The sequence below is a fragment of the Chiroxiphia lanceolata genome, chromosome 3, assembly GCF_009829145.1.
Source record: "Chiroxiphia lanceolata isolate bChiLan1 chromosome 3, bChiLan1.pri, whole genome shotgun sequence".
Taxonomy (NCBI): domain Eukaryota; kingdom Metazoa; phylum Chordata; class Aves; order Passeriformes; family Pipridae; genus Chiroxiphia; species Chiroxiphia lanceolata.
This window is the reverse complement of record NC_045639.1, coordinates 51,796,513-51,814,022: the sequence shown is the minus strand read 5'-3', so window position 1 is coordinate 51,814,022 and position 17,510 is coordinate 51,796,513. Positions and strand designations below refer to the sequence as shown.

The 17,510-nt window shown below is 37.8% G+C and overlaps 1 protein-coding gene across 17 annotated transcripts in view; it reads left to right on the top strand.

The window, feature by feature from the left end:
• Positions 1-17,510, top strand: part of SYNE1 (spectrin repeat containing nuclear envelope protein 1) — a 298,629-nt gene that overhangs the window by 268,256 nt on the left and 12,863 nt on the right. For 12 of the 17 annotated variants that reach the window (XM_032684535.1, XM_032684534.1, XM_032684533.1 and 9 more), the window contains 13 exons: positions 2,532-2,714; positions 3,134-3,271; positions 3,993-4,184; positions 5,034-5,364; positions 6,193-6,261; positions 8,218-8,360; positions 9,215-9,341; positions 10,498-10,709; positions 12,212-12,412; positions 12,751-12,879; positions 13,245-13,457; positions 14,453-14,542; positions 16,405-16,463. In XM_032684535.1, the coding sequence (XP_032540426.1) occupies positions 2,532-2,714; positions 3,134-3,271; positions 3,993-4,184; positions 5,034-5,364; positions 6,193-6,261; positions 8,218-8,360; positions 9,215-9,341; positions 10,498-10,709; positions 12,212-12,412; positions 12,751-12,879; positions 13,245-13,457; positions 14,453-14,542; positions 16,405-16,463 (2,087 nt within the window). The remainder of the gene's footprint in view (positions 1-2,531; positions 2,715-3,133; positions 3,272-3,992; positions 4,185-5,033; positions 5,365-6,192; positions 6,262-8,217; positions 8,361-9,214; positions 9,342-10,497; positions 10,710-12,211; positions 12,413-12,750; positions 12,880-13,244; positions 13,458-14,452; positions 14,543-16,404; positions 16,464-17,510) is intronic. The other 5 variants (XM_032684536.1, XM_032684546.1, XM_032684538.1 and 2 more) reach the window with 4 other exon arrangements.

Genomic DNA, 17,510 nt, shown 5'->3' with positions numbered 1-17,510 from the left:
AGTCTATGTTTTTAAGTCTTCCTTTCATTGGTTGCTTTTCTATTTCTGTGATAAGATAAAAACAAGTAGATTTTTGAAAAATAGTATTCATCTTTTATTATTATGATTTTTACAGGATTAATTCAGACCTTTCTCTACAAGGTGCTTTCTCCAAGCTTTGTGATTGTGTGCTGATTTAAAAGTAAAGCAGCGGAAGAAATTAACCCAATTCCAGAGAGGTTACAAGTCAGAGTTACAATTCACAAAAAAAAAAAAGGATTGCAATGAATACAATGATACAGGGAAAACTGGTTTTAACCCACAAAGACAGATGTATAACCCCACACTTGTGGGACAAGAACAGAACAGTGTTCATCCACTCCTGTGCTGAGCACCACGTGGCCCCCCCTGGGGGCAGAGTAAAAGGAAAGGAAACCTGTTGGTCTGGATGATGGTCGCAGTTCTGTCTAAGTGATGATCACAGTCTTGTCAAGAGTGGCAGTCACAGCCCTGTTGAAGTTCTGGTCCTCCTCTGGATCCAACAAGTGGTACCAGAAGTCCCAAAACCCGAAGATTATATATGCTCAGGTTCAGGTGGGGATGTCCAGTACCTCCCCCAGGTCAGGGAATTTCACAATGGGTGATTTAACTGTCAATCATGGAATATTTTTGGAGTCTTTGATGGTCTAGGTGTTGCAGCTGCCTATTATGCCAGTCCAGTATGGCCCATTAGCAGAGATGACCCCTCAGGCTGGGTGTGAAGGTGGAATGCCTCCCTGGAGGGGAGTTATCACAGCTGAATCATTGGTGTGAAGGCAAAGAAACACAACTCACAGAGTTCTTTAATACCCAGCTTGTAGCCTGAAGTGTCAGGTGTGCCCTGGGCAGCTGATGCAAATGATCCATTATTAATAGTCCATCAGAAATGACACAGAGTGTGTAGAATACAGTTTTGGTTATACCCATATACTGATAAACTGGTCCTGGCCCCTCTAACTAGGACAGATTGCTAGTCACAACATGAAACTCATGGGCTAAATCACCTATGCACCCTAGCTGCATGACTGAGGCTCTTAAAATAGCATCAAAAGTAGATGGTGCCAACATTTGCCCAGACATAAGTTGACATGAATATTCATGCCATTTTCTTTCCATTAATATTTTAAGACAAAACTTATTTCACAGAATCACAGAATATGCTGAGTTGGAAGACACCCACAAGGATCATAGAGTCCAACTCCTGGCCCTGCATAGGACCATCCCCAAGAGTTACACCGTGTGCCCAAGAGTATCATCCAAATGCTTCTTGAATTCTGTTAGGCTTGGTGCTGTGAACACTTCCCTCAGGAGCCTGTTTCAGTATCCAGCCACCCTCTGGGTGAAGAACCTTTTTTGTAATATCAAACCTAAACCTCCCCTGACATAACTTCAGGCCATTCCCTCAGGTTCTGTCACTGGTCACCACAGAGTAGAGATCAGTGCCTGTCCCTCCTCTTCCCCTCATGAGGAAGTTGTAGACTGCAATGAGGTCTCCCCTCAGTCTCCTCTTCTCCAGGTTCTGAACAGACCAAGTGACCTCAGCCACTCCTCATACAGCTTCCCCTCAAGGCCCTTCACCATCTTTGTTGGCCTCCTTTGGACACTCTCTAACAGCTTAATATCTTTCTTATACTGTGGTGCCCAAAACTGCCACAATATTCAAGGTGAGGCTGCCCCAGTGCAGAGCAGAGCAGGACAATCTCCTCCCTCACCCAGCTGGCAATGCTTTGCCTGATGCCCCCCAGGACATGGTTGGCCCTCCTGGCTGCCAGGGCACTGCTGACTCATATTCAACTTGCCACTGACCAGGACCCACAGGTCCCTTTTCCGTGGCATTGCTTTCCAGCATCTCATTCCCCAGCCTGTATGTACATCCAGGGTTGTTCCATCTCAGTTGCAGAATCCGGCACTTCCCCTTGTTGAATTTATATATCAGTGTACTGAAGATAAAGAGATTATTCATTCTACAGAATTTTTCAGTATTTTTGGTAAAACACAGAATAAACAGTTGCTCAAATCTCTTCAGTGTTTGCATTTCAGTAAATTCCGTATGTGTAAAGAAATCCAATGAAGCCACAGGAATCTTGGATTTCTATTCCTTTTTCTAAAAAAGAAGTGTCATTTTCATTGTTTGTATTTCTATTCTGAAATACAAAGGCATATGATTGAGTAGAAAGAAGGAGGGGTTTTTGTGCTTATTTTGCCTTTGTAGTGGGTATTCATGTTGTAATTTCTCGTTCAGTGAACTGTGTCAGTTCTATAAACTTTTTTCTGGTTGCGTTTCTTTGGTTTGTTGGGGTTTGGGTTTTTTGTGGGTTTTTTTTTGCTAATTTTATCTGAAGGCAGTATCCCTATAGGGTAGCCCTCCGGACATGTCTGCAACTAGTGAACTTTATCGACTTTACACAGATCAGAGTGTAGAATTACAGTCAAAATAAAGCAAGAGACCTATATATGTACCCTGGTTTCAGTAATTAAAAATCCAATGGTGTCTTTTGTTCATATTGCTTTAGGCCTTCCAGCGACAAGTGCATGAAAGTCTGACTCAGCTGGAACTGATCAACAAACAATATCGACGCCTGGCCAGAGAGAACCGCACTGACTCTGACTGCAGCCTCAAACAGATGGTTCACGAGGGGAACCAGAGATGGGACAATTTACAAAAGCGAGTTACCTCCATCCTGCGCAGACTAAAAGTATTTTTCCATTTTTCAGATTTCAATTTCACTACTATAGTTATGAATCAAGGGTACTTCAGAAGCTTTCAGTTTAATGCATCTGCAGTCGAGGGATTTTGAGGGGATTTCTGCCTTTGGAAGAGGAAGGAAGTTTATCAGTTCACTTTGTCTGGGGTAACCAAAGCATAGTGTGTAGGGAAATGCTTGGTGACCTGAAACACCACCTTCTTCGCAGAAGATGACTTTCATAGGTCAGCTAATTGCAGCTGAAGATGATGTTACTGAAAAGGGAACCTTAGAAAGCATGTAGGAAATGAAAGAAGATGGTGTACTGGGTTTAAATTAGGTTTGATGGGAACAAAAGCCATTTCTTCACTATTGCTGGGGCTTTTCGTGTTGTTTGGTCATTTCATACTGCTCCGTTTTCCACCCTCCAGCATTTTATCAGCCAACGTGAGGAGTTTGAAACAGCACGCGATAGCATCCTGGTATGGCTAACAGAGATGGACCTGCAGCTGACCAACATTGAGCATTTCTCAGAGTGTGATGTCCAAGCAAAGATAAAGCAACTTAAGGTAAAGAACAATTGAGTAGTCATAGAAGGAGGGATGAAAGAAGGGATAAAAACATGCCATGGTGCGAAAGGAATTTAAGAAACATTATCCAGAAATGCAGCCTGATATGGTTCCTTTTCTTGCAGACTGAGACTGCAACCTCAGGAGTTATGGGCTATGTCAGGTTTCAGTATGTACTTTTCTGTCAGAACAGAAAATCCTTGAGCTGTGAAAAATGTAAAAAGAAAAGCCAAGGGTGATAGTCTGATAGTCTCCTTTCCCTCATCAGAAGAGGGAATGTTAATAAAAATTATTTATGTTAAGTATCCACTATTGCTGATATCTAGTAATTACTACATTTGTCAACCATTTTGGCATCAGAAAAATAATAATCTGGAGAGAAAAATATCAAATGTCACATTATCCAAAATCCCAGTGTTTTAGGTTTAGCATCTGTGTTCATTTTCGACATTTGGTCGTGGGCATGGCTTGTTTAGTCTTTCCAAATGCAGCAAGTGAGGAATGAGATGGTAAACCATGAAGTATCACTGGTTTTGGCTTGAAAGACTGTGGAATGCTAAATTTAATTGCTCATACTTGCTCGTGACAGAATATTTGGAACAATCCCTGTTTGTTACCCACACCATTCTTTCTGTAAAACTCTTAAGACTTGTATTCTTAATTACCCAGGTTGTTGTCATGTTGCTTTTGTTGATAAAGCACGGGCTTCTCTTTTACTCAGGCTTTCCAGCAAGAAATTTCCCTGAACAACAGCAAAATTGAGCAGATAATTGTACAAGGCGAGCAACTCATTGAGAAAAGTGAGCCCCTGGATGCAGCAGTCATTGAAGAAGAATTAGATGAGCTGCGTCGTTACTGTCAAGAGGTCTTTGGACGTGTGGAACGCTATCACAAGAAACTTATCTGCCTTCCTGTGTGTATATTTAGATATGTATTTATTTGTTTGGTTTGTTACCATTTTACAAATGTGAGAATGAGGAGAGAGAAAGATCTTGAAATGAACTAACATAAAACTTGCGTAACTTTCCAAAAGTCTTGTGGTTAAATTTTGTTACAACCCTGACCGTCTGACTCCCTTCATTACATGCTGTTTGTGTCCTGTTCAGAGAGCAAACTCATCAGATCTGGAATTTCTATAAATCGTAGTGAAAATCCATACAAATTGGAGATTTATAAAACTTTATTCCTGTGGGTAGCAGTAATAGAAACATCTCTCTGCACTGTCAGATAATTTGATGGGCAGCTTTGTGAGTTTGAGGGTTTTTTTAAAAGACAATGATAAAATTATTCTCCCCATCAGAAGAGATGGAAATTTATCTCCAGAACTTAACACACAGATGAAAAACTGGGAGGAAAACAATTTTTGGTAGCTAAAATGCAGGGGTTTCAAAATAGGAAAGAACATAGTGAGAGCAGTGCTCATGATAAAGATCACTTATTCTTTCTGTGAAGTGATTCCAGAGCTTTTTCTAAGTTGATATTTCCCTTGCAGTTACATCAATAAAAGTCTGGAGTATTTGCCTGATGTGAGACTTTATGGTGCCTTAAGTAATTAAAATGAGCTGGCACTTTGATCTTTTCTGTTGCCTTTTTTTTTTTTTTAGCACAGCTTAAAAATAATGAAGGGAAAGGGAAAAAGAAGGTAAAATGAAAACCACATCATGTGATTGTCACCTATTGCTGCTTTATTTCACTGACCCAGGCTGACCATGCAGTGCCTGTGCACGTTTCATTGATTGGTTCTGTTTGCATTATGCTCTAGCTAACAGATGACGAACATGACCTCTCTGACAGAGAGGTAGATCTGGATGAATCAGCAGATCTCTCTGACATACGCTGGCATGACAAATCTGCGGACAGCGTTCTCTCCCCGCACCCCTCTTCCAACCTTTCGCTGCCTCTTTCTCAGCCTGTGAGAAGTGAGCGATCAGGGAGAGATACCCCTGCGAGTGTGGACTCCATTCCCCTGGAGTGGGATCATGACTACGACCTTAGCAGAGACCTGGAGACAGCTGTTTCACGAGCACTGCACTCTGAAGAAGATGGAGGACAAGAAAAGGACTTCTACCTGAGAGGAGCAGCTGGTATAGCAGGTATGGTAGCAAACTGTGTGTTCTGTTTTCTCCAAGTAAAAAGAAGAAAATATTGTGTGTGAGATTTCTTGGCCAAGATTCTCATGGAAAAGTATTTTAAATAGCCCCTGATGACTTTAAATAGCATTTCCTAAGTGATCTCAGTGGCCCTCTGGCCTTAGACACAGTGATGGGGTTTCCTGGATGATGACAGCCCTGGAAAATGGCAAAGGCATGTATGATATCACAGGGAATTGGCTGTGTATTTAGGCTTGTGGCCTGCCAGATGGGATATGTCATCTGTAACAGCACTGCATCCTAAGTTATTCTTACTAGATGAAACTATACTGGATATGGCAAGAAGTGCAGAACAAACTGATGAAGAAATGATGTGGGAGAGATCCACAGATGAAATCGTCAATTATTTAAGTAAAATCTTAACTCAGTCCTTACCCAGGCAAGACTCCAGCAACTGAGTGTTTAGTCTGAGGTGGGATCTTGGGTCTTGCTCTTCCGTGCAGTTGGAAATCCTTTCTAAATGTGTGCTTTGTGTAATAAATCTTAACAAGTGAAAGTGCCAAGATGCAGCTGGTAGTGGGGGAAGACATACTAGAGTATTATACTCTGATCTTGTGGCTGCTTTTTGCTTTCCAGGTCATTGCTCTGAAAAGAGTCAGGTTTGCCTGGACATTGACTTTGTAGCAGCCTCCATGTGTTTCAGTCTTCATCTTTTTCCTTCTCCAGAGAGGATGTTTGCATTTATATATTCCATCCTATGAAAAGGACTCCTGCTGTAAGGAGACAGCCATTGCTGACCCGTCAATTTAGATTGTGCTTTTATTTTTTCAGATGTAGAGATCCCTGAAACCCTTGAGGCCTATGTAACACTCACAGAAAACGCCCTCAGAAATACCTCTGGTAGGCATCCTAAAAGATTAAGCATAGCCAGATACAAATACCACAGTGCAAAAGCATAACTTCTTTCTCTTCTCTTAGCATCTTCTATCTTTTCACAACTTACAATATAAATATTTTTTACGTGGCAGCATTGGCATCTTAACGTAGAATTATCCTTCTTTACTACTGCGCTTAAAGGTATCATTAGGTGCATGCATGAAACAATGATGCTTGAAGTATTAGCCCTCCCACCTTGGCTAATTGGACTAAACTGATCTGACTAGTCTTTATTCTCTGGGGTCTCTCAATGGGACTTAATACATTGTTACATCTCTGAGAGAAGAGTATTTTCTATAAAGATTAAGGCTGAAGGAAAAGTTATAGAGCAAATCTTAATTTTTCAGGTTTGCATTTATTTTTTTTAACACAGCCACAGCTTGGATTATCATGTAGATACGCACTTTTAGGTTAGTTGTAGTTTCCTGTGATAAAAATGTGAAGTTGAGGTACTGTAGTCCAGTGTCTTTATCATAGTCTTGTATATTGGAAAATTATTTCTTTTCTCATTCTATTTTTACACAAGATTAAACCTATTGTTTTATTTGTTAGATGCACTTGCAAATACATTTTGTCATGATTTCACAGTTCTCCTCTTTCAAATTTTTACTTCATTGCAAATCTGAAATAGCAAACATTGAAGTCTTAGCATCTGTGACACAAGCCTCAGGTCCACTGTCCATTTTATGAATTCCCCAAATTAGTGAAATAATATTATAATTTATTAAGAGTATAAGTAATACCAGTACTTATGGAAAATGTATTTAGTTTTCTGACCTGTGAACATTGTGAAAATAGTGAGGGAAAAGCAATATTGAGCACTTCGTCCTGTCCATTTGGGGTGAGACGGTGTTTTATATAACAAAAATATTAATCATCCAAGAAGTTCCATTTTCTTTAATTAGATGGACAGAAGGCTCTCCTTTTCGATGCATGTTTTTAATTGTGTCTGTATGAATAAATTCAAACTGTCTTTGTAAACAGATGGAAATCAGGCACAGTGATAGAATATGGATAAGTGGGATCTCATGTGGTCCTCTAGGCTGCAACCTGCTTCACATTAGAGTTGTCTGTAGCTAGTTCATATCACAGAATTCAGCTGACCTCTATAAGGAAAATACAAGTTAGTCCTGCTTCAAAAATATAGGTATAAGTTCCAAATGGCTTGAATGAATAATACCATCTTGCAGATATGTTAAGTATAGTCTTTGTCAAATACCTAATTGGAAAAATACTATACATTTTGCTGCTTAGTGTGGTTGCCTAAATCAGTTATTGACTACTTGCTGCAGGCCTTCAAGATGTCCAGCCATCTAAGGATTTTGAGAATATGATTAAAACAGCATCACTTAACATTTGTATGCCACTTTTAATCTTTAATATTGTATACCAATAGGATCCTTTCAGGAGATCGAAATTCCGTTGTTTTTTAGTGGAGAAAGGTAATACAAAGAGAAATGAAGATAAATTTTCTCACGGATTTAGTTCATACAAATGGGCATTTGGGTTACAAGGTTTTATTTGAGAGTGTTTGTGGAAGGGAACAAGGTGTTTTCAAAAATCAGTGAGGTTAGAATATGCTTTGCTGAGAACTTTCCCCTTAAAAAAAGGTGAGGCATTCAGTATGGGGAAAAAGTCCCTTCAGAATAATTTACAAGCCTGCTTTAAACTGTGGACTCTTTGAGAGTATGCTTATGGCAATCACGTTCGCTGGTATAGTCCGCTGAAGGTTGCTAACACCCTCTAACGTAACTAGTTACCACTTCGCTTTGACATTGTACCACTCATCCTACTGCAGCCACGTTTCTCCTTTACTGTCTAATCTAGATAGTATTCCTGATATCTGTTCTGCTTGGGCAAAGAAAAGAAAAACCTTTAGAAAAATTTGGGTGACAGTCACTCTTTTTGGTTTTGATACAGGAGAACCTGGAGCCCTGGAAGCACGTATCCGACAGCTGGACAAGGCCTTAGACACCAGTCGTTTCCAAATACAGCAAACAGAAAACATCATCCGCAGCAAAACACCTACAGGACCAGAACTGGATTCCACTTACAAAGGATATGTGCGTGTATTTTGGAGCATAAGTCAAATATGCACTTTAAGCTTAGCTTTGCTATTGAAAGAAATATAGCTATTTCAACAAAGCAATTAACTATAACTGTTTCTCAAATTTACTCATGGTTACTTACCCTTAACCACATGCTAATGTTGTTTATGTTATTAGTGTGTTTACAATAGCATGAGATTACAGGAATGTGACTCTAAAGAATTTATTTTCTTATTACATTTTTGCAGATGTCCAAAAGTACTTCCTCACACGTTTTTTGTCCTTCTGATGATGATGTCCTTGTTTGAAATTCATCTGCTTTTAAAAGCAGGTTTTATAGCTTCAGGCACAGTATTCGTCTTGCTAATGAATTATAAATATGCATCATGTAAGCAAGGTTGCATATGTGGAATCTGTAATTAAAAAGCTTTCTCAGAGAGGTTTCCTGGAAGAAGAATCTTTCTATAAGTCATTCAAATAATTTTAGTACAGACAGAATTTAAAAATTAGCTGCTTGGATGCATAGTAATATTTCCACATTTAGATTAATTTTCTTTATCACATCTTCTACTGCTTTTGCTAGAGTGTCTTAACATTTAGAAAAGATGACACCTAAAGACATCCAGTACAATTTGGCATAGTTGCGCTGAGTTATTTCTATTTAGTCTGAACTTGGACTTTAAGCCTTTATCTTCTCCATATACATTTTTTTAACAGTATCAGGACAGATTGTTAAAGTAATAGGTTTTTCTCTTCACGCTTAAACTTACTTATGGAAATTTCTGGAAGTTGCACTGTAATTTGCATTGTCCATGCAATTAGTCCTGTACAGTGCATATTGAAAAGGGATTTTTTGTTTATTAACACAGATGAAACTACTAGGTGAGTGCAGTGGAAGCATAGACTCAGTAAGAAGGCTTGGAAATAAACTGAAGGAGGAAGAAGAAAAATTATCAGGACTTATTAACATGAACAGTACTGAAACACAAACAGCTGGTAAGTAACATGTAGTTCATTTGATGAAAAGCAATTTTGAAAAGAAGAAAACATGCAAAGTTTTTCTAAATAAACACTTGGTATTATTTACTGACATATATATTTACATGACTGTCTGTTACCATGTTCTGTTTAACATCTTTTATTAGGAATAGTAAGGAATAGTAAGTATTCCTTGTATATGTCCTATAAAAAGATTAGACATAGAAGTTCATTTTAAGAACCCTTTCATATCATAAGGCATAACCCTAAGCCTTTCAGAAAGTCCCTGTAGATGCAGCGCATTTTCGTTGTAAGTTTTCTGATGAAAAATGTTACTTACATTGTTGTACAAAACACATAAGTCAGCATTTATTTCCTCTGATAATAACTTTCACTTCTAAGATTATCTGCCTACAGTAAAGAAATTTATTTTAGTGTCACCTGACAAATTTTAAACATCAGCTGTAGAACAGGAGGTATTGCATTGTAAAAATATGGATTTATTCCAGAGACTGTAAAGGCATCATCTCCATTCCTACCTTGGCAAAATATGCTACCCATGCAGTCTTTTATTTTGCTGTGAGTTTGGGGGATTTTTTAAATTTTAAGTTGATGGAATGATGTAATTGTCCTTCTGCCACAGCATTTCAAGGTAACTAATAGCAGAAATAGCCCCTAATTTATTTCTTTTTAGTGCAGGTGTTTATCCAATGCAACAGCAGTAACTTAGGCAAATATAGTGAGGTATGAGCATTAAATTATGATACACATAAATACCAATGAAAATAATAATAAATATGTGTGGTTAGTTAGACATATTTGAATGTCTTGTCCAGTTTGCACTTACACTAATTTATGATGTCTTTTTTATTGCCAGCATAACCTGTTTTAGAGACCTGCATGTATCAACTTATTTATGTTCATAGAAGTCAGACATTAGAAAGTGATAAAATTGCCTGATGACTAGAATCATCCAGGTTCTTCATTCTTTCTCTCAAACATCACTTTCTTCAATCTAACTTAGTTTTCAGCGTGGTTAGAGTTTGTGGCTTAGAGTTTTTATGGAGCATGTTTTGAACCATATTCAGCTGATGCAATTGTGTGTGTATGTATAGCTAGTGCCTTTTTTTTTTTTTTTTTTTGCTTTTATTTAATTTGACGTTTGTCATTCCAGGTGTAATTGAAAGATGGGAATTAATCCAGGCTCAAGCTCTAAGCAAGGAGCTGAGGATGAAGCAGAACCTTCAGCAATGGCAGCAGTTCAACTCTGACCTTAATAGCATCTGGGCTTGGCTGGGAGAAACTGAAGAGGAACTGGAGAAGCTTTGCCGCCTTGATCTCAGTACTGACATACAGACTATTGAGCTCAGAATTAAAAAACTAAAAGTGAGTTTTATGTCTCTTTTGCATGAGTTACCTTGTAAACCTCAGTGCAACAGGTACGTTGAAGAGGTTGCCAGTAATTGCAGCTGGTTTGCTCCACATAGCAAGCTGCTGCTGATGGATAAAATAACTGGAAAAGCGATTTTCCGATTCACCTTTTTGCAGAAAAATGTACCACTGTCAATCCAAATGAAGTTTTGAAATAGTAATTCAGTGGAATTCTATAATTCCATAATGTACCAATAACTCCTGATGTCAGCCAACCCGATGAAATAAAAAAAACCAAAAAACGTGCCAAGTTAAATCAATTCTCTTCTACTCAAACTGGTAACAAAATGTCTGCTTCAAAAGAAATGCCTCACTGGGACATACTACTTTGTGTGGAGGAAGGGGAAAGTGTCCAAAGGGGTTGTAGCCTACCCAGTGTCACCAGTACAACATAGGAAAAATTTGATGTCACTTTGCAACATTCCTTTTTCTTCTCCTGTTATCTCAGGTTCATCAGAATCTGAATGCTACCTTTTTCATCTCTCTTGTATATTTTATAGCTCTTCATATTGTATATTTTATAGATCTTCATACATGGTGGTCCACAACTTCCCATTCAGTTACTAGTATCTTATAAGCATGGCACAAAAATATGGGACCCAGTGTCAAAATGCACTGTGCTTCATGGTAGGAATGAGGTGACCAGATAGTAAAGATCACTGCTTCCAGCAGTGATCCATCTAAAGCATATTAGTGTAATCCAAATATAGCTGCCATAAGTACTACAAAGGTCACTGTGACATCGTTCTTTTACGTAAATGCTGTAAAGTAGTTGGAAAAAGGGGCATTTCATAAGAATTCTGTTATCTCACCCACTCTTTGAAAGCCCATTACTACCCTCCAAACAGAAAGAGGTGGAGTTTCTTTTGTGCTTTCCAGTGTAAACAAGTCAGTTTATATACAAGTTGTGCTTCTATAAATTGAAGTTGTTTATACTCTTTGTATGTTTTCTTTTCTCTCAGTAAAAGCTTTTATTTTAAAATACTGTTGATAGCAGTTTCCACTTGAAAACATGTTGGTTTTTCTGTTTATCAGCAAAACTGAGACATGAGGGCAAAAGTTTTATTGTGAGCTAAAGTACAGTTGTCTTACGTGTCTTTAAATTTTGCTTGACCTACTCTGTCTTTAAAATATCTGAAACGTGAGCCAGACCTTTAAAATTCAACTATGACTTCAGGCCTTTAAGACTTTACAAATTTAATTGGCTTGCTCTTGTTTATGCTCACAGTAAAATTTTAGTAGATGTTAAGGAATGAATATTTGCAGAGTCACAGAGTGAGCACAGAAATCTCATATCCAGAGTAAAGAAACTCTTACAGTAAGGTACCTTTCTACAACTGCTGATGGCAAATCATTGCATTCTTGTGGTGCCTTCTCTACTTGTTTTTTTCTGAAAGTCACATGTTTTACCAGTTTCCATTGCTTCCTCCCTTGTCTCACTTTCTCTTATCATCAAGGAGCTGCAGAAAGCAATTGATAACCGCAAAGCAATCGTCTTATCCATCAATCTGTGCAGCTCAGAGTTCACTCAGTCCGACAGTGAAGAGAGCAAGAAGCTTCAAGAACGCCTGTCTCAGATGAACATGCGCTGGGAGCATGTATGCAGTATGATCGAAGAGTGGCGCAACTCATTGCAGGCTGCGTTAATGCAGTGCCAGGTCTGTACTGTGCTTATTTTAAGTTGTCATTATCCCACATATTGAAAATATAAACCATTTTGTTACCTGCTCATTTTCCAGTCTGAAACTTGCCCATGTAAGCCAAAATACGTCTTCTGCATTTGTTTTTCTGAAAAATACGCCTGCACTACATGAAACATGTATTTCCAGCCCAAGATTTTCTAAATATGTTCTCTCTGGAATAATATTCTAGTATTTTATTGTACACTTCCTTTTAACTTATTTAGCTAGTTGGACCTATCAGAGGATAAATTGAAAACCTGAATTCGACTGGAATATTTTGCTACCCTGTTAAAATTATCACTCATTGCTTCCAGGATTTCCATGAACTGAGCCATAGTTTGCTGCTTTGGTTGGAGAATATTGACAGAAGAAAAAATGAGATTGTGCCCATCAATCCAAACCTGGACTCAGAAATGCTGCAGGATCATCATAGACTTTTGCTGGTAGGAAAATAATCACTCCTTTTTCTCCCAAAACACATCACTAAGAAAAACACCTAATCAGATTTATCTTTCTCTTGAGGGTTAGCGCTGTATGTTGCATGCTAACACAGAGCTGTGGGACCAGTGTCAGTAACCAACTTAACTTTGGAAGGAAACACCACTCACTTCCATTATTGGCACAACTCATGATTTTAAATCTCAGGGAACCATTAAGTTGCTGTATATCTTCCTGTCAGATTAGAAATTTGTATACCTTCTCTTTGCTTTCCATTTCATTAATTTCAAGCGTTTGGCTTTGTGAGTTCTAGTTTTTTAGGTTTTTTTTAACTGCTATTAAAAAAATGTGATGCTTACCTTGGCAACAGCAAATCAGACGTGAACTGCTGGAGTCTCAGTTGAAGGTGGCGTCACTGCAAGATATGTCTTGCCAATTGCTAGTCAATGCTGAAGGCAAGGATTGTCTTGAAGCCAAAGAAAAGGTACATGTCATTGGAAACAGACTGAAGCTCCTCTTGAAAGAGGTCATACGTCATATTAAAGACCTAGAGAAAATTCTAGACATTTCAAGTAGTCAACTGGTAAGTCACATCTTTTTCTTCTTTGCTGTTTGTTGGGCACATTTCCCACTGTTTTGACTGTCTTTCTCTGATAGTGCTGTTGTCTGCTCCGTTTCAGTTGTTTGCAGTACTTACCAAGATTGTAAACATTTAATCGTGAATATCATAAAGTTATCTTACACTTCAGAATGTAAATATCTCTTGTGATATGGTGGGGATTTTCAATTTGGTAATTTTTCTATTTTGTATAGCAATAATTATTGAATATATTGGTTTTGTTTCTGCTGCTATTACTGAATCAGTCAACTGGCGAAGTATATGAGATAATTTTTCTAGTTGCAGTACTGAAAATTAGAGCATGTCAGTTGTTATTGGAAAGGAAGATAATGCTAACTCCGTCAAAGAGAGAAAAAAAGCATAAAATAAATTCTGTATTAGGATAAGAAGTCTGTCATATATGTCTCCTAAGCTTTGAGCTATACTCCAGATCTTTTCAAATTGTCATGTATCTTAGGATATTTCAGAAGGAGTTACACATCTTTGCCAGCAGTAGCAGATACAATGATTTCAGGGTTTTCCTTTAGTTTTTTTGAAAGTCTTGGATTAGCAGAGTGCATAAAGCATGAGAACTCATCTCTTTCCTCCTTCTAATGGATTTCTGCCTGTTAATTAAAGCGTTGGTGGTACCAACCTCTTCTTGTAATTAAAAGGCCAGTAAAGAACAACTTTTTCCTCTGTATTGACTTTGGTGGAAAATGTGTCACCTAAAAAATTAAGTTTTAACTACCTGTTTGCTTTTCTTTTCCTTCAGGGCTGACAGAGAAAACTTGTACATGTAATGCCTTAGTCTTTTAAAATTTGGTAACAAAATTTAGCTTATTTGCCTTAATTTATTTTATTTGCCTTGGAAATAACTTGGAAATACTCTGCTGGGATTTCACCAGGGTAAATTTTTAGTTTGCTTACCTCAGCGGCTAGTTGCTGTATTTTTGAACTGCATTCCCTCTGAACTTTAGGAATTGTCCTCATGGTCCTCCGATGAATTAGACACATCAGGCTCAGTGAGTCCTGTATCTGCAAGAAGCACTCCAAGCAGACAGAGAACGGTAATTTCATGTCATGTATTTTCTTCCACCACCTGGGTGGGACCTCAGATGTCTACAGTAGTTCTAGCCAGCTGGGAGTCACCCCTTCTCACTTGTTAGGAAAGGAAATGGCATAAACCAAAACCAAAACACAGCTGCTTTCCCCAACCCTGCTGCATATCCCATCCTGCATGAAATCAGAAGTCGTAAATACTATCTGAAACCAGGGCTGTCAGTGTGGTTGGTTTACCATGGTATGGCATGTCGTGTCTCTTGTATTTTGCTCTAGTGATGGCAGCACCCCAAAGTCTGGTCTTGTCTGGTATAATCAGTCCTCCATTTCTGTTTGGCCTTCTCTTCAGAGCTGCTTCATCAAGAATCTCAATAAGTTTTTTTGTCGTTTCTGATGCAGGTTGCAGACAGTCTTATTGAGACTTTGGATGAATGGCTAAGTAGAGCTGAAGGGCATAAAACAGTATTCAAAACAGCTAGTTGCACAGGACCTAACCAATGGCTATGATGGCAACTCTGGAGTTGCCCATTTACATCGCTGGCACAAAATTCAAGAAATATAGCAATACATGCCTAGTACTTAACACTTCCATACTCTGAGCCCAAATTGGAACTGCAATTATTTTGTCTTTTTCTGCAACTCTATTGGTTGATTACTTTGCTTTTTTCCTTAGTTCTTAAAACAATCAGGTTGGTTTTGTTTTGTTTTGTTTTTCCATTTGCACTTTTTTGTAAAGCTTCTGAGTTCTGTCTTGATAAATTTATCGCTCTTGAAATTGATTTATTTTTTGGATTTTTTGTTTACATTCACTAGTTTCCTTTTAGATGCTAGTATGAGAATGTAAAGGAATACTGGCTTTTCAAAAGGAAAAAGAATATTCATCTTAACATTTTATTTCAGAGGTCAATGTTTTTGTCTTTTAAATTTAAACTTCAATAATAAAAGCTCTGATATCACAGATGTAACTTAGGGATGCCTGACCATTACAGGAAATGGAGAAGTATTTTACCGTAAAAAGTATTTTACCATACTCTAAAGAGTATGTAGAATTATGATAGCTTTCATCTTAACATTTTAATAAGGATTTGTCTACCTCTAATTTTTTAGTGTTTATGTATGTTATTACATTTTTTGTTGGTTTTCTTTTGTCCATAATATATAGCAAAATTTCATTTTTGTCCATGATGTGTAGCTAAGTTGTATGATTCCTTGGGTCTAGTTTTCAAACTTCTAGATTTTGCACCCACAATCTTGAACACTGAAGTGATACCGTTTGGAATTTCATTGCCAAATATACTGATGCTAAATAAATAAACATTAATACAAAAATTATAGTCTGAATTATAAACATCTAACTGCATTGAATATTCCAACATATAGTTATGAGTTCAGGAATGCACATACAGTTATTTGACCTTCAAAATTGTGGGGTGGAGGAGAGACCAGACTTGTCAAAGGAGGCCCTTGGACCTTTTTTCCTTGAGAATATTAATTTTGTATATATGCATTTTGAAATATATATATTTTCAAATATTCAACTTAGTAAGATTTTCTCTATTTCATATTACAAATTATTTGAGCTAAATTTTTAGTGATTTCTTTTTAAATCCGGAGCTACTGTTCCATAAACATAATGACTAAACTGTTATTTTTGAGTTCACTGGATATGTTCCAATAATTTTCATACTCATGTAGGCGCAAAGAAAAGCCAGTTTCCTTGGTTCATGGGTATTGGTCACTTCATTTGATTCTTTTTTTTTTTTTTTTATGTTTCCTTTGCTGCACTTTTAATTTAGTTTCATCAGTAGCTTGTCTTTATTTGCCTGGACTGAACATTCTTCTTTCTTTACCCCCTGTTCATTGCAAACAGCCACGGGGCAAATGTAGTCTCTCACAGCCTGGACCCTCTGTCAGCAGTCCACATAGCAGGTACCTTATTCTCCTGGTTTCCGCACTCTGTTCTAGAACACCAAGAGGATGATGGAAATTGGCCGTGATTCCTCTCAGTCCACACCAACTTCATCAGGTGGTCAGGACTTAAACAAGTGAAAATTTCCCTTTTGTTGATAGTTTGACAAAAGGGGCTCTCAATTACTTCAAATTCTTTGTGAAATAGAAATACGGGCTAATCATTGGACACCTACAGCTTTTGCTTCACAGAAGTTAATCAACATTTATTTTTTATATGCCTGATCAGGGTGAGTGTGTGTTTACAGTCATGACATTTAATGATTATTTTATTTTGGTGTGATTTAACAGAAATGCCAGTAGGTTCATGGCAAACACTTTTTATCATCCTCTTTACCTCTAAATATTAAATTAAGGGAGGTTATAGGCCAATGCCATATTCTAGAATTCACAAAACCCACAGATCTGGATGAGATATACTAACATCCCTTTCTTTATTTCTTTTTTTTTTCCCCTTGAAAAGTTTCGTTCAGTTTGTGGGTTTTCAATACTTCAGACTCAAAATTAAAAGTCAGAATTTGAGGTTACTGAGATTTGGGATCACTTTCTCTCCCCTCCTAAGAAGACTGCAATATAACATGCTAACATTGCCATGACTTGCCAAGTGCTTGCATCCATGTGTTGCTCCGTGAGGAGCACTGCCCCATCTCTCTCTGACCAGTAGAGAGCAGGCTTGCTGCTACAGCTTTTTGCTTTCCACCGTGTCTCCAGCAACCTGTCATCTCTGCAGCTAACAGTGCTTCTGCATTCTTGTTGTTGTCAGTGTGATGTGTGTATCTTCGCTCTTTCACTGATCAGTTTACTAGCCTCTAGAATTAAGAAGTTAAAATATATTTGTTCTTATTAAATCTAATAATAAATCTCATTTAACCTAAATCTCATTTATTCTCTACATATTAAAAACTACCTAATCTGTTTTTTGAAAAAGTCCAATTAAAGTGAAAGATTTTATGTTTGAAAGAAGGGGACACTACATTTAATAGTGATTGAACAATAAACAAGCAGACA